We start from the raw sequence: 27,102 nt of genomic DNA on the forward strand, positions 1-27,102 counted from the left end.
CCCATGGACTGTAGCCTGTCAGGCTTCTCTGTCCATGGAATTCTCCAGGCAAGAATATTGGAGTGGGTTGCCATTCCCTTCCCCAGGGAATCTTCCTGACCCAGGGGTCAAACCTGGGTCTCCTGCACTGGAGGCAGATTCTTTACTATCTGTTTATTAGGTATGGAATTATTCAATATTCCTAAGCTTCGATTTTCTCTTCCACTAAATCAGTTTTAGGATCAGTGTTGATAATGTATGTGACTTGTAAAGCACTGTAGAAATAAATATGTCAATAAGCTATGATCAGAGTTCTGACCTGCTGTCACATTTCCCTGAATTCACCCCTTAGGTTTGGGAGAAATGCTGAGTATAAACCAGTTGGTCTTTTTGAAAAGAAAATAACCATTTTCCCCCAAAAGAAAATATTACGTACCCTAAAGAACAAGTAAGAGTGTGACCATATTATCCCCACCAGGTGCCACAAGTCCATTTTCCGCTCCTCATTCATAGGAAATTTATATATAGTTAGCTATGTCCTCTATTCTTAGTGTAAGCAGCAGTGTCTGTGTAAATGTGAAAACCAATACAAGTAGTCAAACTTAAAATCTGAAATATCTCTCTGCCTACTGGTATCAGCTTTGAAAGTCCTAGATAGAAAGTAGTGGCCACATATGGCCACTTAAATTTTAAGTAATTTAAGTTCAATAATTATCAAAAGTTAGAGTAAAGCTACATTAATCAAAACAGTGTGGCACTGACATAAATAGACATAGAGACTAATGAAATAGAGTAGGCAGCCCACAAATACACCCTTGAATATACATTCAAATGATTTGGATGCCAAGGTCATTCAATGAGGAAAGGATACTCTTTTCAATAAATGGTGTTGAGAAAATTGAATATCCACATTCAAAAGAATGAAGTTAGACCCTTACCTAACACTGTATAAAAATTAACTCAAAGTAAATCAAACACCTAAATGCAAATGCCAAAACTATAAAGGTTTTAGAAGAAAGCATAGGCAAAATTTTATGACCTTGGATTTGGCAATGATTTTTTTGGCTATGACACCAAAAGCACAAGCAAGAAAAGAAAAAAAATCAATGAATTGAATTATATCAAAATTTAAAACTTTTGTGCTTCAAAGGACACTACCAACAAGGTGAAAAGGCAACCCATAAAATGGGAGAAAATATTTGCAAACCATATGTCTGATAATGGGTTAATATCCATAATACAAAAAGAACTCCTACAACCCCAAAAACACAGAAGCAAACAATCCAGTATAAAAATGGACATGTGGAGTGGGACTTCCCAGGTGGCTCGGTTGTAAAGAATCTGCCTGCCAATGCCAGAAACAGGGGTTTGATCTCTGGTCTGGAAAGATTCCACATGCCACAGGGCAACTAAGCCCAGGCACCACAACTATTGAGCCTGTGCTCTAGAGCCCAGGAGCCACAGCTACTGAAGCCTGCGCACCCTAGAACCTGAGCTCCACAACAAGGAGAAGCCCTAGCATCGAAACTAGAGAGTAGGCTCCATTCACCACAGCTAGAGAAAAGCAACAAAGACCCAGGACAGCCGAAATAAATAGATAAATAAAATTATTTTTCAAGTGGACAAAGGACTTAAATGTTTCTTCAAAGAAGATATAAATGGCCAATAAGCTCATGCAAAGATGCCGAACATCACAAATGCAAGTGAAAACCAAAATGAGGTTTCATTTCACACCTATTAGGTGAGAAATTGGAACTTTGCCCACTGCTAGTGGGAATGTAAAATGGTACAGCCCCTATGGAAAACATTATGGCCTGTCTTTAAAAATTAAAAATAGAATTATCAAATGTAATGCAGCAATTCCACTTCTGGGCATGCACCCAAACTAACTGAAAGTAGAGGTTTGAATAGGTATATGTACACCCATATTCATAGCAGCATAATTCACAATAGACAAAAAGCGGAAACAACCCAAGTATCCGTCACCAGATAAACTGGATAAACAAAATGTCGTGTATACATACAATGGAATATTATTCTACCTCTAAATGGAAGGAAATTCCGACACATGTTACAAAGTAAATGAACCTGGAGAACACTATGGTGGGTGAAATAAGCCAGTCACAAGATAAACACTGTATGATCCCATTTACATGTGGTACCTAGATGGTAGTTATCAGAGGCTGGGGAAAACTATTGAGAATTGTTGAATGAATATGAATTTCCAGTTTGGGAAGATGATAAAGTCCTAGAGATGGATGTGAGTCATGCTTGCACAATAATGTGGATACACTTAGTGCCAGTGAATTGCACACTCGAAAATAGTTAAAATGGTAAATTTTGTCATGTATCTTTCACTGCAATGTTAAAAATATGGTGCTGCCTATTGCCAGACTATCCTCCAGAAAATGAGTTCGTACACTCCTGGCACTAGCACAGAACTATCAGTCTTTTTACTCTTTGCACATTTGATTACTAGCGGGGAAAATGATCAGTTTTATCAATCTCCAGGCCAGTGACTTAAAGCAGATAATCAGAATGAATTCTTAACTGGTGGCTCAGACAGTGAAGAACCCGCCAGCCTTTGATAACTACCATCTAGGTATCGACCTGTGGAGAAGGAAATGGCAACCCACTCCAGTGTTCTTGCCTGGAGAATCCCAGGGACAGGGGAGCCTGGTGGGCTGCCATCGATGGGGTCGCACAGAGTCGGATACGACTGAAGCGACTTAGCAGCAGTAGCAGCAGCAGGGATCGACCTGGGATCGATCCCCGGGTTGGGAGGATCCCTTAGCGGAGTGCATGGCAACCCACTCCAGTATTTCCGCCTGGAGAGTCCCCATGGACAGAGGTGCCTGGCGGTTACAGTCCACGGGGTCGCAAAGAGTCGGACACGACTAAGCGCCTAAGCACACCACAGCACAGTTTAACGAACCAAGACGCTGGGTGAGAAAAAAACGTGGCGATAAGAAAGATATTTTAATAATCCGATTCTTAATACTGCAAATGGAAATATAGCGACGGTGCTCTGATTTCTGCATACAATGTAACCGCCAAAAAAAAATCGTGGCGAGTACAGTACGGTCTTGTAATATTATTTTAATTTCCGGGCAAAGCTGTTTCCCGCAGTTAACAAAACACACACCCCGCGGGAGCACCTTCAGGGTGTAACGCCCTCCGCTCAAGGTCTGTCCACCCAAGAGGAAGGGGCGGGGCTAGAGGTAGTACGCCTGCGCGGACCCCCAGGCGCGGGAGTGGCCGCTCTAGGCAGCGGGGAGGGCGCAGGGTTCAGGAGGTTGGGGAACAACTGCGGCCTCTCCTCTATGGTCGCGGGCCGGCGGGGTACCCTCCTCCGCAGAGAGTCCAAGGTTATTTCCGGAAGTGGAGCTGCTACCTCTTCCTCTGTGTCCGCGAAGGGGCCCAGGAAGGGGTCGACGGCCAGGTTGGCCATGAGCGCGGAGGTAAGAAGCGGCTTGGCGGAGGGTAGCCAGGGTGCGGCCGGGCTCGACTTAGGGTGTGGAAGGAGGAGGTGGAGGACGGGGTCGGAGGAGGTGGGCGGGATCTCCCCTCCCAGACCTGGGTTCTGTGCAGCCTCAGCCCTAGCTTTGAGGCGTGGACCCCTACTTGGCCAGCTTCTCCATCTTTCCCGAGAGCCCCACGTCGGCAAGCCGGTTACTGGACCTCACGTGTGTTCTCTCCCGGGTCACAGTCCGAGCCTGTAGTTTCTGGATTTCCGCCTCCACCCTCCCCAGGGCGAGACGGAGAGGACGTGGCTGCCTCACACCTCGGAGGGAGATGACCGGGACCCTGCCCCCGGGAGCGCGGGTCACAGCCTGCGACAGCGCGTGCAGAATTGACCGGGCTCCTGATAGACCCCAGACTGGGCTTCAGATCTAACTAGCCGGGTGCGTTCTGGCCCCAGGGCTGAACGAATGAACCCGTTTTAAAAGAGTATAAGGGACTCGCCGAAAGGAAAAGTGAAACCCAGAGTCACACTCCCAGCTCTTGTGATTGTGACTTCATGGCTTAGAAATCTGGACTTATGCAAAATAGAGTTCTCTGTAATAATAATAAAAAAAAAAAAGGCAAAAGAGAATCAGGCCGTGTCTGATAGGAGATCTTTGGCGGGGCAGAAGGCGGCCCTCCAACTTTGGTGGGGAGAAGGAACCAGGTGCTGTCCTGCCCTCCGTAGTCCTCGTTGGGTCCTTCCCACCGAAGCCCATTGGCCAGTCCTTGGCCAGACCTTGTAGATGGTCTTGATGACACGCTCTGAAACGCCAATCATATCAGATCAGATCAGTCGCTCAGTCGTGTCCGACTCTTTGCGACCCCATGAATCGCAGCACGCCAGGCCTCCCTGTCCATCACCAACTCCCGGAGTTCACTCGGACTCACGTCCATCGAGTCAGTGATGCCATCCAGCCATCTCATCCTCTGCCGTCCCCTTCTCCTCTTGCCCCCAATCCCTCCCAGCATCAGAGTCTTTAGTTTCAGCTTTAGCATCATTCCTTCCAAAGAAATACCAGGGCTGATCTCCTTCAGAATGGACTGGTTGGATCTCCTTACAGTCCAAGGGAGTCTCAAGAGTCTTCTCCAATACCCCAGTTCAAAAGCATCAATTCTTCAGCATTCAGCCTTCTTCACAGTCCAACTCTCACATCCATACATGACCACAGGAAAAACCATAGCCTTGACTAGACAAACCTTTGTTGGCAAAGTAATGTCTCTGGTTTTGAATATGCTATCTAGGTTGGTCATAACTTTACTTCCAAGGAGTAAGCGTCTTTTAATTTCATGGCTGCAGTCACCATCTGTAGTGATTTTGGAGCCCAGAAAAATAAAGTCTGACACTGTTTCCACTGTTTCCCCATCTATTTCCCATGAAGTGATGGGACCGGATGCCATGATCTTCGTTTTCTGAATGTTGAGCTTTAAGCCAACTTTTTCACTCTCCACTTTCACTTTCATCAAGAGGCTTTTGAGTTCCTCTTCACTTTCTGCCATAAGGGTGGTGTCATCTGCATATCTGAGGTTATTGATATTTCTCCCGGCAATCTTGATTCCAGTTTGTGTTTCTTCCAGTCCAGCGTTTCTCATGATGTACTCTGCATACAAGTTAAGTAAACAGGGTGACAATATACAGCTTTGATGTGCTCCTTTTCCTATTTGGAACCAGTCTGTTGTTCCATGTCCAGTTCTAACTGTTGCTTCCTGACCTGCATACACATTTCTCAAGAGGCAGATCAGGTGGTCTGGTATTCCCATCTCTTTCAGAATTTTCCACAGGTTATTGTGATCCACACAGTCAAAGGCTTTGGCATAGTCCATAAAGCAGAAATAGATGCTTTTCTGGAACTCTCTTGCTTTTTCCATGACCCAGCGGATGTTGGCAATTTGATCTCTGGTTCCTCTGCCTTTTTAAAACCAGCTTGAACCTCAGGAAGTTCACGGTTCACATATTGCTGAAGCCTGGCTTGGAGAATTTTGAGCATTACTTTACTAGTGTGTGAGATGAGTGCAATTGTGCAGTAGTTTGAGCATTCTTTGGCATTGCCTTTCTTTGGGATTGGAATGAAAACTGACCTTTTCCAGTCCTGTGGCCACTGCTGAGTTTTCCAAATTTGCTGGCATATTGAGTGCAGCACTTTCACAGCATCATCTTTCAGGATTTGGAATAGCTCAACTGGAATTCCATCACCTCCACCAGCTTTGTTTGTAGTGATGCTTTCTAAGGCCCACTTGACTTCACATTCCAGGATGTCTGACTCTAGGTGAGTGATCACACCATCGTGATTATCTGGGTCGTGAAGATCTTTTTTGCACAGTTCTTCTGTGTATTCTTGCCCTCTCTTCTTAATATCTTCTGCTTCTGTTAGGTCCATACCATTTCTGTCTTTTATCGAGCCCATCTTTGCATGAAATGTTCCTTTGGTATCTCTGATTTTCTTGAAGAGATCCCTAGTCTTTCCCATTCTGTTGTTTTCCTCTATTTCTTTGCATTGATCGCTGAAGAAGGCTTTCTTATCTCTTCTTGCTATTCTTTGGAACTCTGCATTCAGATGTTTTTATCTTTCCTTTTCTCCTTTTCTTTTTGCTTCTCTTCTTTTCACAGCTACTTGTAAGGCCTCCCCAGACAGCCATTTTGCTTTTTTGCATTTCTTTTCCATGGGAATGGTCTTGATCCCTGTCTCCTGTACAATGTCACGAACCTCATTCCATAGTTCATCAGGCACTCTATCAGATCTAGGCCCTTAAATCTATTTCTCACTTCCACTGTATAATTATAAGGGATTTGATTTAGGTCATACCTGAATGGTCTAGTGGTTTTCCCTACTTTCTTCAATTTCAGTCTGAATTTGGCGTTAAGGAGTTCATGGTCTGAGCCACAGCGAGCTCCTGGTCTTGTTTTTGCTGACTGTATAGAGGTTCTCCATCTTTGGCTGCAAAGAATATAATCAATCTGATTTTGGTGTTGACCATCTGGTGATGTCCATGTATAGAGTCTTCTCTTGTGTTGTTGGAAGAGGGTATTTGTTATGACCAGTGCATTTTCTTGGCAAAACTCTATTAGTCTTTGCCCTGCTTCGATGCCAATGGGAAGGAGTTTTACTACCTCCCTCTCCTGGAGCACGTCCCAGAGCTGACCCGCAAGAATGCAAGTGTGGGTTGGGTTGGGTTGGGTTTGTTTTTGTCACAGCTGGCTTATAAACAAGCCCGCCTAGGGATATACAAACCCATGTGCTCAGTGTTTCCCTGCATATCTCTATAAACTTGATGGGAAAATTGTGCTGCTCCAGGGCAGTTGTTGTTGTTGTTGTTGTTTTGAAGTTCTGGTATTTGGCACCGGTACTACTTACCTGAGTGAATGAGTGAAGTCGTTCAGTCGCGTCCGACTTTTTGCGACCCCGTGGACTGTAGCCCACCAGGCTCCTCCGTCCATGGGATTCTCCAGGCAGGAATACTGGAGTGAGTTGCCATTTCCTTCTCCAGGGGATCTTCCCGACCCAGGGATCGAACCCAGGTCTCCCGCATTGCAGGCAGACACTTTAACCTCTGAGCCACCCTGGTGGCTACCTAGCTGGCACTAAATAAACACCACTATTAATAATTGCTCATGCCAATCAATCACACAGCAGATTTTCGGACTATCTGTAGATAGAAATTAGTCATTTAAGCTTCCTTCAAAGGAATTGTTACTATCCTGAGCTTAGAAATGGCAAATAGAGGCTCAGAGGAGATAGATGGACTGTGTCACTCTTAAAACGGTACTATTTCAATTATACTAACGTCTCCAGGGAAATCATAGTCTAGGAGATGAGAAAACATGCACAAATGAAAGTTACATTAGTGCACAGAGGCAGGAAGGATTAATATGAGCTATGAGGAAGGTTAGTCATTAAAGATTTTCAAGTGATGGTTGATTTGGGTCTTGTCAGTTGGACACTTTTGACCCAGAGATGGTGTGTATCTGTGTTATAGATAGAACAATGTGGGGAAACGGCAGGAATTAATAGGTGCGACTAGAGTATAACCTATGAGTAGGTGAGTAGCAGGAGGTGATCAGGAAAATAGTAAAAACGGACACTTAATTGCACTTACTGTGTGCCAGGCACTATTCTGAGTGCCATACGTACATTAATTCATTTAATCCTGTCAACAATCCTATCAGGCAGGTACTACCCATATCCCCATTTTACGGATTAAGAAACTGAGACACAGACAGGTTAAGTAACTTGCCGAGGTTAACACAACCTAATAATTGGAATCATTGGGATTTGAATGCAGTCATTCTGGCTGCAGAGTCTGTGCTCTTAGTTAAAAAGTTCTGTTGATTGCAGCTGGGCCATAAAGATCCTTAATGACTGTGGGTTTTATACTCTCACGGTTGGGAAGGTTTTGAGTAAAAGAAGGACTTAATCAGGATTTTGCTCCGGGAGGGTGATTGGGACTGTGGTGAGAGGAAGGATTGAGAGGGGAGGAAATGAAGTTGGAAATGTTATTTAAGCTTGATTTCGTTACTGTCTTGCCTCACCTTATGTGAAACATATATTTAGGATTGTAAGTGTTTATTTGTATGTAACAGCTCTCAGTTCCCAAACATCCATGTAAATAAGATCTGTGACAAGCTAGAGGGGCAGGATAGGGTGAGAAGTGGGGGGGAGGTTTAAGAAGGAGGGAACATACGTAATCTATGGTTGATTAATGTTGATGTATGGCAGAAACCAACACAATATTGTAAAGCAATTATCCTTCAATTAAAAGTAACTTTTTTTTTTTGTAAAGAATATTCTAAGGGGCTTCTTTAAAAGGAGGATTCCTGGTCCTCTCTGCCAGATATCTTTGTTTGAATTTACCAAATTTCTGGGGTGATTCCAACAGAGGTTCTAAGAAATTTCTATGATAGAAATCAAAGGTTTGTGGGTTCTATTCTCAGCTCCAAATAACTAGAACTCAGCTTTGTGCCAGTCACTCTCAGGTACAATGATAGAATTCTCTGACTTGGTTCCTGACCTTCAAGAGCTCAGGATCTGGTTGGAGAGGCACAGGTTGCTCAAGCAGCAGTGTGCAAAACCTGAAAAGGATTCATGAGTTTAGAAATGCGTGAGTCATAATGGGATAGTTTAAAAACCAGTAGCTAAGGTGTGGATTAGTGGTGACCACCAGTAGTTTTTGATCACTTTCTAAATTATTGGACGTCACCAGTGTTTCACACAAGATAAGGCACACAGACCCTTCGCTGTGTGCTCTTGTCTTGCACAACAGCACTCCAGAGCAGTAAATCACAGGGCCTCCGAGTGTGGGCAGCAAGTCAGTGTCCAGTTACATAGAATCATTGGGACAGTATATGTGTCCCAGGTCTTTTTTTTCCCCCATGGATTTTCAGACAGTTGTACCCTGTTAGGTATTTCTTTGGGAGAATATACATACAGTTGGGGTGATAGATATCTTGTGATAATTATTTCCTAGCAGTTGTTTTCTATCAATTGTACCAACGGACCTAACCCATGAGCTGGCTGGCTACCTTTGCTCTAGTGATTCCTGACCCTGTTGAGAAAGAAAGTCTGTCTCTTTGAAGTTGGAAAAATACAGAGTTTTATACAATAAGAGCCTGGAAGTTCTTCTTTTATGTTAATGAAAGCCAGTTTCCACCACCTGCAAGAAGTATTTACCACATTCTCTTTTTATTGCCACTTCTGATCTTTGCTTTGCTTACATTTGGACTCATTTCTGTGTATCTCATAATTACTAGAAATGGGTGTGTTTGGTCTTTGGACATTTGATAATTTCTGTAGTGTTCTGCTAGTGTCTAAGTGGTGTCCCTGGGGGTGGACTTGGGGTGCCAGAAATGAGGTACACCCAAACACCATCACCCCTACTTCTCGTGAATATTTCTGCTTGTTTATCTCCTAGGTGGAAGAGCATGGTCACCCTAACAGCCTCAAGCTGCAGTTCTCGTTCCGAAATGCAGTACTGTCAGATTCTGGTTTGAATTTCTCAGCCTCGCAGGGGCGCCTCTATGTTGTGGCTTAGACTGGCGTAGTGTACGAGGACAGGCTTTACATGAGACCATGATTTAAAACCTGACCTGGAATTCCCTGGCTTCCACTGCAGGAGGCATGGGTTTGATCCCTGGTCGGGGAACTAGGATCCCACATGCTCCACCGTGCAGCCAAAAAACAGAAAAAGTAAGAAAGAAAAGAAATTTGTGTTGTTTGAAAAAACAAAACAAAAAACCGGACTCTGTCGTATACCAGTTAGGTCTCCAGTTTCTCGTCAGTAAAATGGAGATGATAATAATAATTATCCCATAAGATTATTATACCTCTCATATTATATAAGGGCTCAATCAATATTAGCAATTGTCATTATTCTCTGTTGTTGGGCAGTATGTGATGAGAAGAAATAACCTAACTAGAGACCAGTCTAAAGCCAAAATCTTTGTATTCTTGCAGCCAACATCTCTGCTAAGAAATAATTGAGATCACATTTTTCAGGCTGGAATCCCAATACATTAGCTCTTCAAAGACTTATTCCTAAAACGTTCGGTATGTATTACGGTCACAGTCAGTGTTTTGTTGAGTGAAGAAGTAGAACCATAATTTCACTGAACTAAGCAGCTTGATAATTTCGCTTTCTGAAGAATTAACGGTCATCACATAGTGAGGTCTTCAGAAGCTAAGGTATAAAAATTCTTAAACTGAAAATTAATGCATTCTTCTTCAATAAACTCAATAAAAGTCATTATATTAATTTTCTTCAGTGTGAGTTGAGGGACTAAAGAATGAAGCAGGCTATGGCAGGGCCCCGGCCTCCTCCTGGAGAGTAGGCCTCTGGATAAGTCCATAGATAAGCACTTGACAAACATTGCCTTCCAGGGATGGAATAGCCAAATTCATTCCAGGGTCTTTAGTTCCATAGAATCGTTGGGACATTATATGTGTCCCGCTCTTTTTCTCCCGCCATGGATTTTCAGACAGTTGTACCCTGTCAGTTAGGTATTTCTTGGGGAGAACATGCATAGCTTTGGGGTGATAGATATCTTGTGATGATTATCTTCTAGCAATCGTTTCCTATCTGTTGTGCCAACAGCCCTCACCCATGAACATTTAGAAAATGTCAGCTGTGCCGTTGGTTCATGTGCTTATATTCATGTCATATTTCACATATTAATGCTCTCTAAGATTTTATGCCATTTCTTGACATGGCAACTTTAAAGATGGTGTGCTACTCAGGAAGTCGTGTCTCTCCAGGTGTTAAAAAGTTACAGGGTAGAGAATTCCCGGGCATGCCAGTGGTTAGGACTGGGTGCTTCCACTGCGGAGGGCACAGGTTCAATCCCTCATTGGGGAACTAAGATCCCACATGCTGTGAGATGCAGCCAAAAACGTAATATAAAATTTAAAAAAACATCCATGTGTCTTGCAATAAAAGCACGTGTGGTCATTTTAATAAATACAAGTTACATGGTAGAGTAAGTTGGTTATATGGCATGGGCGGGAAAGCCACCACCTCAGCAATTCTTCACTTGTATGGATTGACACATGTCACCCGCTGGAACGTGATGCAGAAGAAGGGACCATGAGCGCTTCCCGTGTGCTGTCCTCTTAATTCTGAGGCCAGTCCTGTCTGATCAGCAGCAGTAACCCCTTTGCTTATGTCTGGTGATGTGAGCCTTGGGGAGGATGAATAATTTGCCTTTGATCTCATGGCTGGTAGTGAAGCCGGGAATCAGAATCTGTCTTCTGATTTTAAAACTGAGGTGTATTACTCTGTCCCTCAGAACCAGGAATAGGTAAGACCTCCAAAAAATTAAGTGTTTTAAAGGCCTCTACTGAAATATTTGATAAATAGGTGCTAGGTCTGTGAGGATATAATGAGAATAAAGCCAGCTTACGATTTTTAAACTTTTGACCCCTGCCCTCATTGGAGAAGGCAATGGCACCCTACTCCAGTACTCTTGCCTGGGAAATTCCATGGACGGAGGAGCCTGGTAGGCTACAGTCCATGGGGCCACTAAGAGTTGGACACAACTAAGCGACTTCACTTTCACTTTTCACTTTCATGCATTGGAGAAGGAAATGGCAACCCACTCCAGTGTTCTTGCCTGGAGAATCCTGGGGACAGAGGAGCCTGGTAGGCTTCTGTCTATGGGGTCGCACAGAGTCAGACACGACTGACGCGACTTAGCAACCTGCCCTCATGCACAGCCATTCACACACGGAATCTCCTGCACCTCTGAGTCTAAAGCAGAATAGAAGGGGTAACGTAGAAAAATGTGAGGAAGACCTCATAAGTAACCACCTTCCCGGCAATAAGTAACCACCCGACAGCAGAGAAAGAGAAAAATTATAAGCCCATAGATCTCCAGAAGCTTTCTAGCCTAAAAGGCCAGTCAACTTAGAAATGTCACACTCTCATGCTGGACCCAGAACGCAGCACCTTACGGAACAAGTTATGAAAAACAGAAATATCCACTGAAATCTGGCAGCTGATGGAAGTAAGGAAACCAGCTGGGTGACGACTGCAGCTCCCTCTGAAGCGGGCAGCTGCTCAGATCCACAGCTTCAGTGGATTCTTAACACGCACAAGGAGCGCCCAGGGTTGCCAGATCTTCTGAATTTTCAGAAGCAGCCAGGAATCTGGATTTTTCTTTGACATCAGATTGTTTTAAATGCTGGCATCAAATTCAATAGAAAGTGGGGGAGGGGAAGGAGAAAGAGAAGCACCTCGTGAAAATTGCCTGTCTGAAGACTAGATGTTGGGACTTGGTGGTCCAGTGGTTGACTCTGCACTTCCAGTACAGATTCGATCCCTGGCCATCCCACATGCTATGCGGCCGGAAGAAAAAAAAAAAAAAGATGGTGCCACTGTTGAAACTTCCAAGTCGAGGAGGATGGCTGCTCTTGACAGTAATGCTGGGTCACTGGGGAGCAGCGGGGGTCACATTAATAAAGCCCTTATCTCTCTGGGTAATCAGTGGTTCTTAGCCTTATCTGGGTCTTGGTCCGCTTTGCATGCTATGTGTGCATGCTGAGCCGCTGCAGTCATATCTGACTCTGCGACCCCATGGACTGTAGCCCTCCAGACAATACTAGAGTGGGTTGCCATTTCCTTCTCCAGGGGCTCTTCCTGACCCAAGGATGGAACCCATGTCTCCTGCACTGGCAGGAGGGTTCTTTTCCCCTAGTGCTACCTGAGAAGCCCCAAGAGAGTAAATAAAAATGTAGATTTCCTTCAGGAAAACGCTTGTGTAGACAAACACAAACTTGGCCCATGATTTCAGAGTGTGCCCTGACCCCTTGAAGAATGTACACAGACGTCAGCTGAAGAGCCAGCTTCAACTGCCAGAAACCGCAGCTCTTCAGAGTGACTCAGAGCAGAGGTCTTCAATTCTGTGGTATCCAGGCAGTTGTTTTTAGCTTGTCTCTGTTTGCAGTTTTGCAGGCTTTCCCAACTCAGGCATTTTCCCCATTTGTTTTGAGCAAGGTAATCAACACTGGTCTTGTCGTGCAGTGATTAAGCACAAACCTAAGTGTCTCCGTGTGGCCAGGGCACTGGGAGTGGGGCTGGAATGCTTCTTGCCCTGTCCTAACCACATGCCCCAGACTCCTCTGAGACCGCGACAGGAAGAGCAGCAGGCTGTGGGTGCGTCTAACACACACTTCCCCGTGAAGGAACTCAGCCAGCAAAGCTGCTCTCAGTTGTAGCCCCTTGCTGTGTCTGCCGAGTTTGTAGAGAATCGTCATAAACATCCTCAAAAGAGGCCTTTGCAGTGCAGGACAGTGTGTTTATCCAAGTCAAAAGGCCACAGCTTGGAACTTTAGTATCTGAGCTACATTTTTATCACCTAGGAGGCACTTTCCTCCTTTTGCTTTCCTGTTGCTTTCTTTAATGGAAAAAAACCCAAATACCTATACAAAAATAGCAGAAAAGATCAGTTGAATTCAGTTAAGTTGTGCACCCTTTCTCTGTTAACTTCCGGTTTTTCAATTTAGAGTAAAATGAAATGAACAGAATTCCTAAGAAGTAATCAAAGTCCGTGCAGTTTCTAGTTTGTTGAAGACAATTAAAAAACAGAGTTAGTGGCCACTTCAGCTTTTCCAAACATGACTTTTAAAATACACTTTTGTTACCTTATTTTCTCTCATGAGAAATAACTTTCAGATCTGATAAACTAAGAATTATTGGTACATTCTCGTTTTAAAAGGTTGTGAGAGATTTATTTCCATATATGTTGCCATTTCAAATGACTTTGAGATCCATACACTTGGCCTCACCCTAACCGCACAACCACAGTTTCATATCTGCACACGCTCACTAGGCAGTTCTTGGAAATTTTGTCATCACCTCAAACTCAACTTTTCCAAAATTCGACTTACCTTCTTTTCAAGCTGGGCCGCATTAGTTTACAGGGACTCATTTTTTAAAAAAAAATTTATTTATTCAGTTGTGCCAGAGCTTTAGTTGCAGCATGCAGGCTCTTAGTTGGAGCATGTGGGATCTAGTTCCCTGACCAGGAATCGAACCGGGGCCCTCTGCATCAGGAGTGCAGAATGTTAACCACAGGACCACGAGGAAAGTCCCTGCTGTGACCCATTTCTATCAGCAGACCCGTCTACTTCCCCAGTTCTAGAACCTAGACAACCTCTTTGATCATTCTTCTCTCTAGTCACCAAAGCTCAGAAACAACTCTTGTAATATCTCTTGCATAGATTGATCGCTTTCTTTGCACTTTCATGGTTGTCACCATAGTCGCAGAAGTAACAGCACCTCCCTTCTACCTTGTCCCAGCCCAGCCCACCTTCCTGATGAGATTTATCATCCTCAAGCACTGGAACGAGTGGCCTCTCCCTTCTCCAGCGGATCTTCCCGACCCAGGAATCTAACCAGGGTCTCCTGCATTGCAGGTGGATTCTCTACCAGCTGAACTACCAGGGAAGCCCACTCCTCAAGCACAGCTTTACTGATTTCATTTGCCTCCAGAACCTTTATGTGCCCTCATCTGCCCACCTGTCATGAACCAGGCATGGAACACAGGACTCTGTATCAGACCTGTATCTCCAGGTGTGTCGCTCACTGCTCCCCAGGAAGCACCAAGAACAGCACCCAGATCAGGCCCATCTCTTCTCACCCCTGTGCAGCCCTCACCAGAAGCCTCTGTATCCTGCCTCCGACAGTGAATGTCGATGTGCTCGTGAATGCACTTCAAGTGCCCACCAGTGCCCAGCTCCTTGGTGATGCTCAGTAGCTCAAAATGGTCCAATGATTATTTCCTGGTATAACTCTGTCCCCATGGTAGTTGTTTAATTAGTATTGGACAAATAAAGGAATCGCTTTATCAAAATCATGATTCCTTTCTCTGAAAACCTGTATATATGAGCTCTCTCAAGTAATTTGAAGAGACTTCCCAGAGGAAAGCAGAAAATGTTTAAATGTTTCTTAAAAATACAGATAAGACTTCCTTGTCCAGTGGTTAAGAATCTGCCTGCCAATGCAGGGGACACCAGTTCGATCTTGGTTTGGGAAGATTCCACATGCCACCGGGCAGCTTGAGCCTATGAATCTCAACTACTGAAACTCACAATACCTGCCAAGCTTGAGCCTGAGCTTGGCAACAAGAGAAGCTACCACAGGGAGAAGCCTGCACACCACACGAGGAAGTCCTCTCTTGCCACAGCTAGGGGAAGCCCAAACACAGCAATGCAGACCCAGTGCAGCCAAAAATAAGTAAAATTCAGTTAATTTTTTAAAAAATACAAATAATCAGCAAATGTGGTTTATTTTTATGATTTTCTCTGTATTTTTGCAGTTATAACCTCATTTTCATTAAGAACAGCTTAGTAAATACAGAAAACCAAAACCAAAAAAATCATCCTCGTCCCACCCAACAAAGCAACTACTATTGTTGTTCTGTCACCAAGTCATGTCTAATTCTTCTCGACCCCATGGACTGTAGCATGCCAGGCTTCCCTGTCCCTCACCATCTCGTGGAGTTTGCCCAAGTTCATGTCCATTAAATCAGTGATGCCATCCAACCATCTCATCCTCTGTCACTCCCCTCTCTGCTTGCCCTCAGTCTTTCCATCAGGGTCTTTTCCAGTGAGTCGGCTGTTTGCATCAGGTGGCCAAAGTATTGGAGCTTCAGCTTCAGCATCGGTTCTTCCAAAAGGTATTCACAGTTGATTTCTTTTAGGATTGACTGGTTTGATCTCCTTGCTGTCCAAGGGACTCTCAAGAGTCTTCTCCAACACTGCAGTTCAAAAGCATCAACTCTTCAGCTCTCTGCCTTTATGGTCCAGCTCTCACATCCATATATGACTACTGGAAAGACCATAGCCTACTAACATTGGGTTGGTGCAAACGTAATTGTGGTTTAATTAAAGTTGTGAATTTTAAATCATTATAACTAGGCTCAAATGCATCATTATTAATCAAAATAGGAACCATTACAATCAACACCAATTTTGCCAACGAGCAATAACTGTGTTTATTCCTGTAGCATAAAAATCTGTGCTTCAGGATTTGACGAACTCTTTGAAAGCATTTTTTGCCTCCTCCTGGTTTGTGGAAACGTTTTCCCTGCAAAAAGTTGTTGAGATGCTTGAAGAAGCCGTAATCGGTTGGCAAGAGCTCAGGTGAATATGGTCAATGAGACAGAAGTTCGTAGCACAATCTGTTCAACTTTTGAAGCCTTGGTTGCTGGGCGTTGTCATGGAGAAGAACTGGGCCCTTTGTGTTGACCAATGCTGACTGTAGGCATTGCAGCTTTCAGTGCATCTCATTGATTTGCTGAGCATACTTCTCGGATGGAATTGTTTCTTAGGGATTCAGAAAGCTGTAGCAGATCAGACGGGCAGCAGACCACGAAACAGTGGCCATGGTTTGTATTCTTGTGTTTATAGATTTTCTTGTTTAAAATAGTGTTATCATGCTTAATTTAAAATTTGTACCATGTAAAAAGTGATACAATTCCCTGAAAATCAGAGAAATTGTTAGCATTTAAGGTCTACTTACAGTATGCCAGGCACTTTCATTGCATTCTCTTACCTAACTCTCAAAACCTCCCAATGAGTTAAACACTATTGTTGATTATTGTTGTTGTTTAGTTGCTAAGTCGTGTCTGACTCTGTGACCCCATGGATTTTAGCTCACCAGGCTCCTCTGTCCATGGAATTTCCCAGGCAAGAATCCTGGATTGAGTTGCCATTTCCTTCTCTAGGGGATTTTCCTGTCCCAAGGATCGAACCTACATCTCCTGCATTGCAGACAATCCTTTACCACTGAGCCACCAGGGAAGCCCCTATTACCACCCCTATTAATAGATGAGAGACCTGAGACTCAAATCCAGAGGGCAGAGCGGGGGTAAGAACGCAGGCAGCCCAGCCCTGGGACCTGTGTTCTCAACCACTCTGCCTGCAAAGAGTCCTTCTCTGCGAGACCAGTGTGGGTGATCGACAGCAACTTACTTTCTTTCCTGTAATAATAGATTGAGAAACATCCCCACCAGTGTCTGTGCATGCTAATTCCAGTAGCATTATGAATAATAATTTCTTTCACCCCTGTGTACACCATCTGCCACCCTAGTTCACCATCTCTAACCCTCACAAGGGCTTCCTAGGTGGCACTAGTGGTAAAGAACCCACCTGCCAATGCAGGAGACGTAAGAGACATGGATTCAATCCCTGAAGTTGAAAAGATCCCCTGGAGAAGGAAATGGCAACCCACTCCAGTATTCTTGCCTGGAGAATCCCATGGACAGAGGAGCCTGGTGGGCTCCAGTCCATGGGGTTGCAAAGTGTGGGATAAGACGGAAGCAGCTTAGCACAGCACAACCCTCATAAGACACTGTGAAGTTGAGGAAGTAGGGCTGGGAGAGCCCAGGTACCTTAGTCCCAGAGATGGAGAGTTGAACTTCTAACTCCATGCCCTCATCATACTGCTTCTCAATAAAAATCCCTTAAGACCCAGATAAGAATGAGAAGAGAATGGTCCTTTGCCATTAGCTTATTAGTGACATTAGCATGTTTCTGTGACACCAAACTAGCGGGATCCAGTAGGCAGGATGTGCATGTTTGGGTTGATTTGGGGAGAGAGGAGAGATGTTTAGCCTCAGGCGAGTAAGCCTGGCATAGGGCATCTCAGAGAACCAGGCCTCTCTTCCAGGTACCCTCCCTATGGGAGCCTCTGAAGTCAGATGTTAAATAATTACCTCAGGGGAAGGCAGATTCGTTTGGATAAAATCTGTTGTTTATATGAAGTGCATCTGTTATTGCCAACTCCAGACATTTTAGTGGGCCAAGAATCTGGTTTATTTAAAGTTTGTACATTGAAAGGATGTCACAGATTTCATTGAGAAAACTGAGGCCAGAGAAATTAAATTTTCCAAGGACATTAGCAGGGAAGGATCTAGAATTCTCCAGCCTCCCCCCACCCAAGCCCACTGAACTTTCCTTTGCACTCTTTTGCTTTACCTAATTTTCAAAAGTGTGACAGTAAGTCGAAAAATTTAGTGATGTTTATGTGGTTTACGAAATGTAAATTTTTAGAAACCAAATTTGTCACATTTAAAAATCAGAGCTTTAATAGAATATCTGTCATCTCAAACACCTGCTAAATTATTTGACCTATTTCTCTTGTTTGTCTCTCTTTTTCCCCTAGATTTAATGTCATCTTGCATAGGTCTGCTGAGTCTGTAATTTTCTATGTCTGTGGATTCCAGAATTTGCTAAGAGATGGAGGAGTCTCCACAGAATGATCTGGATGCAGCAAGCCTTGAGAAAAATGAGCCGCTCGAGAGCGCCAGCCCTCAGATTTCCATTAATGAATTCTCCTGCCACTGCTGTTACGACATCCTGGTTAACCCCACCACCTTGAACTGTGGGCACAGCTTCTGCCGGCACTGCCTAGCTCTGTGGTGGGCCTCTTCGAAGAAAACAGAGTGTCCAGAATGCAGAGAAAAATGGGAAGGTTTCCCCAAAGTCAATATTCTCCTCAGGTAATGCTCAAGTCCATACGGGTAGTTCACTGGGCTTGTACAGCGTGGTTTCTCTTACTGGGAGCAGCCACGTCTGGAAAGGCCAGAGACGTGGAGCCCGCTGCCTCGGGGTCACTCTTGGTCCGCTGTGAGTCAGGGGGCTCAAGGGCCTGCCAGTCCTGACTCCCTTCCTCACAGGTGACCGTGATATGTTTACTATTTATTATAAATGAGGGAAAGAAAGAAACTGGTTACCAGACCATTTTCTGTAACCCTTGGTACATAATACTTCTGACTGATGTGTGTTCACTGAGAACACCCTAGAATAGAGGAAGTGGTCTAACTGTATGATTCTGAATAACTAGTATGATGCTGATTTTCACAGTCTCTGACTAAACTCTGTTGCACTTACCACATTCATAAAGTTTCTCATGCGTGGCATCACACGGCAGATAAGACCTTCAGATGGTGGGTTTTTTCCTTTTTCTATTCATGATGTTCATCCTGTTCCTGGGAGGTCTATGAGGCTAATCCTTTCTGACAAACAGAGTACCAGGAAGGTTAAAACATTAATCCAGCATTCTCTTTTTCACAGAAGCGTATTTACAAACACTTTGCTCTGACCTGTCAGTCTTGGTTTATCTGCAGGTTAATCTTAAATTGAAGAAGGGTTCTCTTTGGTGGGTGGCGGGGGAGTTCTCAAATTGTGTATAATTCAACATAAAGAGCCCTATAGCATGGCCTGATGGTTGGTCTAACTTTTACAACTGAACTTCACCTTTTTTCTTTTTTTATGAGTTAATTTTTAATAATCAGATTGTTGCTGATAAAGACCCCTTCGACTCCGCCTCCCCCCATCTTACAGTTCTTCCTTTTTCTGGGAGTAGTCTCAGTTATGATACTTTTATACATTTATGTGCCAACAGGAAATGCAAATATTTTCTGATGTCAGTTGTGTAAGGTCTGTGTTTCCGCAGTTTCCTATTTCATTCAAACAATATGTTTAATTAAATTTATTTATCTTGATACCCAGTGATATCCAGTAAACTTATTTTTAAAACAATGTGTTGTTCCTCTGTAGAAATATGCTATGTTTTGTTTAGCTGCTTCCCTAACAGTGGACATGTAGATGTTTTTGATTTGTTGTTGTTGGCAATAGGGCCATAACCAACCTTCTTGTCCATTCTTTCTGAATCCTGGTATATGTATTTTTAAAAATATCTATTTACTTTTGGCTGCATCGGGTCTTCGTTGGGACATGTGGGCTCACTAGCTGTGGTACATGGGCTTAATGGCCCCATAGCTTACGCGATCTTAGTTCCTCGTCTCAAACTTACATCCCCCGCATTGGAAGGTAGATTCTTAACCACTGGACGAGCAGGGAAATCCTTGGTATATTATTAAATGTTGACATCAGTGTTATTTTGTTCTCTAAAACATTTTAAGTGTATTTAGTTAACTGTCTTTTTTTTCTCTCTCTCTCTTCTTCATAGGGACGCCGTTGAAAAATTATTTCCTGATGCCATTAGAATGCGATTTGAAGACATTCAGCAGAATAACGACATAGTCCAGAGTCTTGCAGCCTTTCAGAAGTTAGGGAATGATCACACGCCTTCAGCTCCCCACACCGGCCGAGGGAACCAGCACAGGGGAGGGGGTTTCTACTCCGGAGTGCTCACAGCTTTAACTGGGGTGGCAGTAAGTGGATGTCCCATGGTTTTCACTGAAGTCAGTTCTGTTGAAATACTCCTAAGTGATCGCACATGGTAATTCACTGTGTAAGTTGGAACCTGGGATGTTGCCTATACAAGTATCTACAGAGTCTGGTATTCAGAACCCAGTAACTGTTAATTTTGTCCTATTTCATCTTCACAGCCTATGCAATAGACACTGTCATTATTCCTGCTCTAGAGAGGAGGAAACTGGTGCAGAAAGGTGTTAGGGCTGGAACCGAGGCCATGTCTTGAGCACAGCACTTTACTAACTTCAAACCTTAGAGACTCTTTTTCTTTTGAAGTTCTATCCATGCTATGAAAATCTTATTGTTAACAAATTTTCCAATAGCAAAGGCACATGAGTCAGTCACATTGGCCAAATTGATGGGGTCGAGGGTGCAGTGCTCCCAGGTGCCTTGTAGTGAGTCCCATTTCTGTCTCTGTTCCCCGACAACAACCCGAAAATCAGCAGAGGTGAGCCCACCGAGGGTCGTGCTCCTCAGCTCCCTGTGGCAGTGGTGTGGCCTGGTTTCCATGTTGACAGACTTGGCATCGTTTCCTCCCAGCGCAGCATCTTCCCTCCCCGGCCCCACGCTCGCGTATTCGGAAGCTGGCATCTCTGGTCTTTCTGTGCGATAAGGTCCTTGTCGCTTTTCCCCAGGTGGTCCTTCTGGTGTACCACTGGAGCAGCAGAGAATCCGAGCGGCACCTCCTGGTCCACAAGGCCGTGGCCAGATGGACAGCGGAGGAAGTTGTGCTCTGGCTGGAGCAGCTAGGCCCTTGGGCCTCCCTCTACAGAGACAGGTTTTTATCTGAAAGAGTAAACGGAAGGTGAGGAGCAAAATCTGCCGCTGCATCACTGACATTTCTGAAACTGTTTTTGAGATACTGTCCACATACCCTGAAACTCACCCATTTGAAGTGTATAATCCATGGTTTTTAATATATTTGCAGATATGTGCTGCCATGGCCACAGTCTGGCTTTAGAACATTCTCATCACCCCCCAAAAGAAAGCTCCTGCCAAAGGCAGTCAGTCCTCATTTTCCCCCCTCTCAGCCCCCGGCAAGCACCATTCTACTTTCTGTCTCCTGGATTTGCCTGTTCAGAGTATTTCCGTTCTTCCTTCATTCATTCTTCGGTTGATGGACATTTGGATTGATTCCATTTGGGGGCTGTTAGGAACACTGCTGCTGTGATCGCTTGTATAAAGGTTTTTGTGTGGACTTGTATTTTCAATACTCAATACTCTTGGAGCGGAATTGCTGGGTCATAAGGTAACTCTGTGTTTACCTTTTAGCGAACCATTAAACATTTCTAAAGCAGCCATCCCGTTTTATGTCATTGGTTGACATCTTAATTGTTTGTTGCTTCCCGAATATAAGGGTAACGTGTTTATTTATTTCAAAATAATAATGTGGGACTATAGGACATTAGAAATGAAATACCTTCATCATCCTGCTCTTGAGGAAAAAACCACTTGCTGGACAGCTGTCCAGATTTTTTTCGATGTTTATACAGTTCTACACATAGAACTGTGGATTATTTATTTAAATGGAAAATATGATTGTTCTAAGCAGACCTGTGTTTATATGTATATATATACATATGTATATGTGTGTGTTTATATGTGTATGTATATGCTAGAGTCTATTAATCAACCTCTACGAACACACATTTGTGGTGGTCCTTTTTTTTCTGCTCCAGATAGTACCAAACTGCATTGGTGCAAATGGAGGAAGCCATTAGTTTGCAGAACTCACTCATTGTCGAGCGATGGGGCAGGCTGCTTCTGCCTATCAGCAAAGCTCCCTGCCCCTTCCTAAGCCCTGTCCATTTTTACTGGGTCCCTCCCTTCCTTGGAGGGATCACATAGGGATGTACTTAGACCACCGGGCCACTGTTCTCTAACCCATTTGAATCAGACATGTGGTCCTCACTGCTAGGCTGTCTACCTGGTGTCCCCAGGTAACCTACCTGGTACCCCACCTCGCACCCTGCTCTGTTTTTCCCCTTGAACTGAACTTTCAACACTTGACTCTCTATTGAGGAAGCAAAATGCCCCCACTCTGCTTTTTGTAAAAAGTAGCACCACCTCCAGTGGCAGCCCACTCCAGTACCCTTGCCTGGAGAATCCCATGGGTGGAGGGGCCTGGTGGGCTGCAGTCCACTCCAGTACCCTTGCCTGGAGAATCCCATGGGTGGAGGGGCCTGGTGGGCTGCAGTCCATGGGGTTGCAGAGAGTCAGACACGACTGAGCGACTTCACCTGCACTTTTCACTTTCATGCTTTGGAGAAGGAAATGGCAACCCACTCCAGTATTCTTGCCTGGAGAATCCCGGGGATGGGGGAGCCTGGTGGGCTGCCGTCTATGGGGCCTCACAGAGTCGGACACGACTGAAGTGACTTAGCAGCAGCAGCAGCAGCACCTCCCACCTCACCTTGCTCCCTCCTGGAATTCTCTGCCTTATTAATACAATGTACTTTGCATAACTGTCTTCCTTCCAGAGGAGAGCTTCCTAAACTGGCTTTGCTGAGTGAAGGAGAATAAACCTTTATGGGGTACTTTAATGAGGAATCACTGGCGGTGATTTCACATTTTCTGATGAAAGGGAACAGATAATGTATCTGTTGTCATCTTTAATCACTACCCCCAAACAGCTACTCTAATTATCATGATATTTCATTGGATTTCTTTCTAGGTTTTTTTTTCCCTATACACACACACAAACACACACATACACATATACTTTGAAAAATAGTAAGGTCAGAGTGCATAGCTGAAAGATCAAGAGTAGGAGCAAAATGGTCCTCCTGAGTGTGCCTTGGGTGAGTCATTTTTTTGTCTAAGCCAGTTTTCTCACCCACAAAATGGACATGATACCACCTACCTTGCAGAATTGGTAGATGGGTCAGTGACAGTATAGCAAAGCGTTTTCAGAGAGTCCCTGGCAAATTTTAAGCTTTCACTTGTTTGCTGTTTGTCATATTACTTCATGTGTTAGGTGCCTTACCTCAAGCCCAAAGTGTGTATTTGTGTTGATAAGGTGGATTCTGACTGAAAAGTTTGCTTCCACCCTTATCCCCCCAGGTTGCTTTTAACTCTGACAGAGGAAGAATTTTCTAAGGCACCGTATACCATAGAAAGCAGCAGCCACCGAAGAGCCATCCTCATGGAGCTGGAGCGCGTGAAAGCCCTGGGCGTGAAGCCCCCCCAGAACCTCTGGGAATATAAGGTGGACACTCAATTTCTTCAATGGAAAAAAAAAAAGTATTGAGAATGAGATAGCAGTTATCTGTCTGCCCACTGCTCGCAGACATGGCAGACACAGCTGAAGCCCCTGTCAGGCTGTGAACCCTTCCTGGGCCTGCTCTCCTACTTGTGTTACGGGTGTGTCTCCACAGCAGTAGGAACAACATTCTAGATTTTGAACCTTAACCTAAGAGGCATGAAGTAAGCTGATGCTTGTGCAAGTAGCTTTTCTCTCTGGCCCCTGTTCACCAGCGTGACCATCTGTCCACTCTCCCGTTGATGGCCACTCTTTCTTCTCAGTGCTGTACACTGAGGAATGGGATTACCGGGTCGCAAATAATGCACGCCATCAACTTTACTCGATTCTGATAAATTGTTCTTCGCTGGGTACCTCGTTCTCTTTTACAGGGAGAGTGTAGGGAGTACCGTACTATAGGAGGAACACTCTATTTTTTATTAGTCATAGAATATCTGAAATACACAGACCTGTACCCTAAACAAGACATCATGGAGAAAATTAAATACAAATAACCAGTTAAGTCGATTGGGGTTGGGGGTAATGCTCACTGATAATTCTAGTACAAACTGAGACAACCCCCTGTGTTGTTCTCAACTCTGACATTGTCAAGGATGAGAACATTTCATCATAACACGAGCAAAGAGGCGCTCGTATTTGCGGATCCTAAATTGGCTCTGTCTCTTTGGAGAGCAGTTTGTCACTAACTATTCAAATTTAAGCGGTACTTACTCTTTGATCTTCATTTCACTTCTTTGCGTTGAGCGCACAGGCAGCATAGTGGTCTGACCTGGGAGCCTGCCTCCTGGGCTCCTCGCCATTGGTTCTTGAGGGGTGAAATGAGGCATGTGTTGCAGTGACTTGTGGCTCCTGCAGGACACACTGGGGATGTCAGCACGACCCTGGGCCTCCTGGTCCCTTTTCCTTCTCAGCCAGTGACCTCAGAGAATCAGTGATAGCTGTACATTCGAGTCACAGAAACCATTAAACAAGATTTGACGCCAGTATCACTGGCAGTCGCACATGGAAAGCAACCTCAATGCCCATTGTTAGGAGCAAGTTGAGTAAATACAGCTCAGCCCCGCTTGTAGCCATTACAAAGGAGGAGGTGAACTGGGGTGCGCCAACCAGAAAGGACGCCCAAGTGGTATTGTTAACTGAAAACAAAAAGCACGTTAGAAAACCTTCATGTTTGTGTGGATCATAGAGAATCTCTGGAAGGATACACAGACTGCTAACAATGTTCTCATCTCGGGATTGTGACATGGGTGAAAGGCTGAATTGTATTTGTCATTCAATTCAATTCTGTGCCATTTGAAAAAGAAGATTGTGTTTATTATATGCATGTATTACTTTATTTTTTTTTTTCAAACTTTAAACTTTATATTTTGTATCGGGGAATAGCCCATGAACAATGTTGCAGTAGTCTCAGGCGAACAGCAGAGGGACTCAGCCCTTCACAACACATGTATCCATCCTCCCCCAAACCCCCCTGCGCTCTGGGCTGGCACACAGCACTGAGCAGAGTTCCATGTGCCATAAGTAGGTCCTTGTTGGTTACCCATTTTGAATATAGCAGTGTGTGCCTGTATTACTTTAAAACTGAAAAACACTAGTTTCAAATTTTTTGAAGAATGGGGATAGGGGTCCTAAGATAGAAGATTTATTGTTTTACTATTTTTTTGTGGTTTTTTTTTTTTACTGTTTTACTGTTGTTCCTTTGTCAATTTTTTTCAAATCCCTACTTCTCTTTTGTCATAAATTATTAGTTTCGTTAATGCAGTCAAACTCTGGATTTTTTGTAGCCAATATTAGTCCTGTGGTGGATTTTAATATATGACAGAACCTTTCTGGGTCCTATGACCCTCTATTTAGAGTCTGTCAAAGTAAACTTAATATTCACTGGAGTGAATGGAATTGGGATTCTGGTCCTGGTATAAAAGGCAAGCAGAATCTTGTTCCTTCAGATCTCCTCAAGGGTGGTCGTTTGATGTTGTGCATATAGGCTTCCCAGTGGTGCTAGAAGAACCTGCCTGCCAAAGCCTGAGATGTAGGAGACACAGGTTCCATCCCTGGGTTGGGGAGATCCCCTGGAGGAGGGCATGGCAACCCACTCCAGTAGTCTTGCCTGGAGAATCCCATGGACAGAGGAGCCTGGCAGGCTACAGTCCATGGGGTCTCAAAGAGTCAGACACGACTGACGTGACTTAGCCCACACTATGGGCTGTGTGACAGGACTCCCTTGACCCTGGAGTCCAAGTGCAGCTGCTCCTGAGTGCCACTGTTCTGGGCGGACTTGAGAGAGACGGCTCGCTCCCCTCTGTAGCCCTGCCATCATGATCCCCTCGCTGGGAGGTTGGTTCATCCTCCTCATCTGATAGAGAGGAGCCCAGAGTTGGGATATTTTGGCCCAGCTGACCCCAGACCTACAAACATTAACGCGGTCATCGTCCCTTCTCTCGTCCTTACCACAATGTGGCTGCACACCATCAGGCTCCGTTTCTGGGACCTGTGTTCTTTTAGAGAACGCACACTCAAAAGAGTGGTTTTTGCCCCCAAGGCCGTTGGTTCTGGAGGGGTGAAGAGCGTTACGTATTGCAATGACTTGTGGCTCCAGAGACCATAGTACATAAACAAATACACAGTATTTCTGTGGTATTAACATTTTCTGGGGCAGGGGCAGGTTTATGAGAAAGTCTTTAAAAGAATCCTTAAGAGGTAATAATGTAAAAAAGATTGGGAAAAGCTGCTTTAAAGTGAAGAACTACTTCCATATTTCTGTGTCTCACCTAAATTACGATATAAAGATATATTTTTCAGAAATTAAACTTTTTTTTGAACTTTTACTATGGAAAATTTTGAATACACACAAAGACAAGATAATAGTACAAAACTACCATCCGCCCATAAGACAGTAACTCGTGGCTATGTTTACTTCACAGTAATACCTATTCCTACTACTCCTGATTATCTTGAAAATCTGAGATAGTTCTATTTCAGAAGTAAATATTTCACTGAATCTCTAAAAAGTAAAGACTTTTTAAAAAAACAAAACTAAAATATCACAGTGTACACCCCAGAATGAATAATCCTCTGATGTTATCAAACAATCTATCAGTATACAATATCCCATATATTTTTTTTTTCCCAGTTGACATGTTCCAGCCAGGGTCCAAATAGAGTCCACATTTGGTTGTTATATCTTTTTTTTTTAATTGAGGAAAAGTGATTTACAATATTATATTAGTTTCAGGTGTACAACATAGTGATTCAGTATTTTTGTAGATTATACCCCACTTAAAGTTATTAAAATATCAGCTATATTGCCTGTGCTATACAATATGTTCTTGGGCTGACTTACTTTATATGTAGTACTTTGTACCTCTTAATCTCCTACCCCTATCTTGCCCCTCCCCACTTCCTTGTCCCCTTTGGTAGCCACTTGTTGTTTCTCTAAACCTATGAGTTGGTTTCTGTTTTCTTATAGTCATTTCTTTGTTTTATTTTTTAGATTCCACATGTAAGTCAAAATATATGTATTTGTTTCCTGCATCTGACTTAATTTTCACTAAGCATAATACCCCCAGGTCCATCCAAGTTGTTGAAAATGGCAAAATTTCATTCTTACGGAAGAGCAGTATTCCATTCCATATATATTATATCATT

General features: G+C 44.0%; 1 protein-coding gene across 7 annotated transcripts in view; it reads left to right on the forward strand.

Annotated features, from left to right (window-relative positions):
- The first annotated feature begins 3,199 nt into the window (after positions 1-3,199).
- Positions 3,200-27,102, forward strand: part of BFAR (bifunctional apoptosis regulator) — a 32,059-nt gene continuing 8,156 nt past the window's right edge. Inside the window, exons 1-8 of one of the 7 annotated variants that reach the window (XM_055561316.1) lie at positions 3,201-3,440; positions 12,764-12,877; positions 14,272-14,387; positions 15,674-16,360; positions 18,139-18,475; positions 19,948-20,152; positions 20,831-21,000; positions 23,259-23,403. In XM_055561316.1, coding sequence (XP_055417291.1) covers positions 18,213-18,475; positions 19,948-20,152; positions 20,831-21,000; positions 23,259-23,403 — 783 coding nt within the window. In that variant the 5' untranslated portion in view covers positions 3,201-3,440; positions 12,764-12,877; positions 14,272-14,387; positions 15,674-16,360; positions 18,139-18,212. Of the gene's footprint in view, positions 3,441-12,763; positions 12,878-14,271; positions 14,388-15,556; positions 15,650-15,673; positions 16,361-18,138; positions 18,476-19,947; positions 20,153-20,830; positions 21,001-23,258; positions 23,404-27,102 lie in introns of all 7 variants that reach the window. The other 6 variants (XM_055561317.1, XM_055561315.1, XM_055561319.1 and 3 more) reach the window with 6 other exon arrangements.

This window comes from Bubalus kerabau, chromosome 23 (genome assembly GCF_029407905.1).
Source record: "Bubalus kerabau isolate K-KA32 ecotype Philippines breed swamp buffalo chromosome 23, PCC_UOA_SB_1v2, whole genome shotgun sequence".
In the NCBI taxonomy this organism is placed as follows: domain Eukaryota; kingdom Metazoa; phylum Chordata; class Mammalia; order Artiodactyla; family Bovidae; genus Bubalus; species Bubalus kerabau.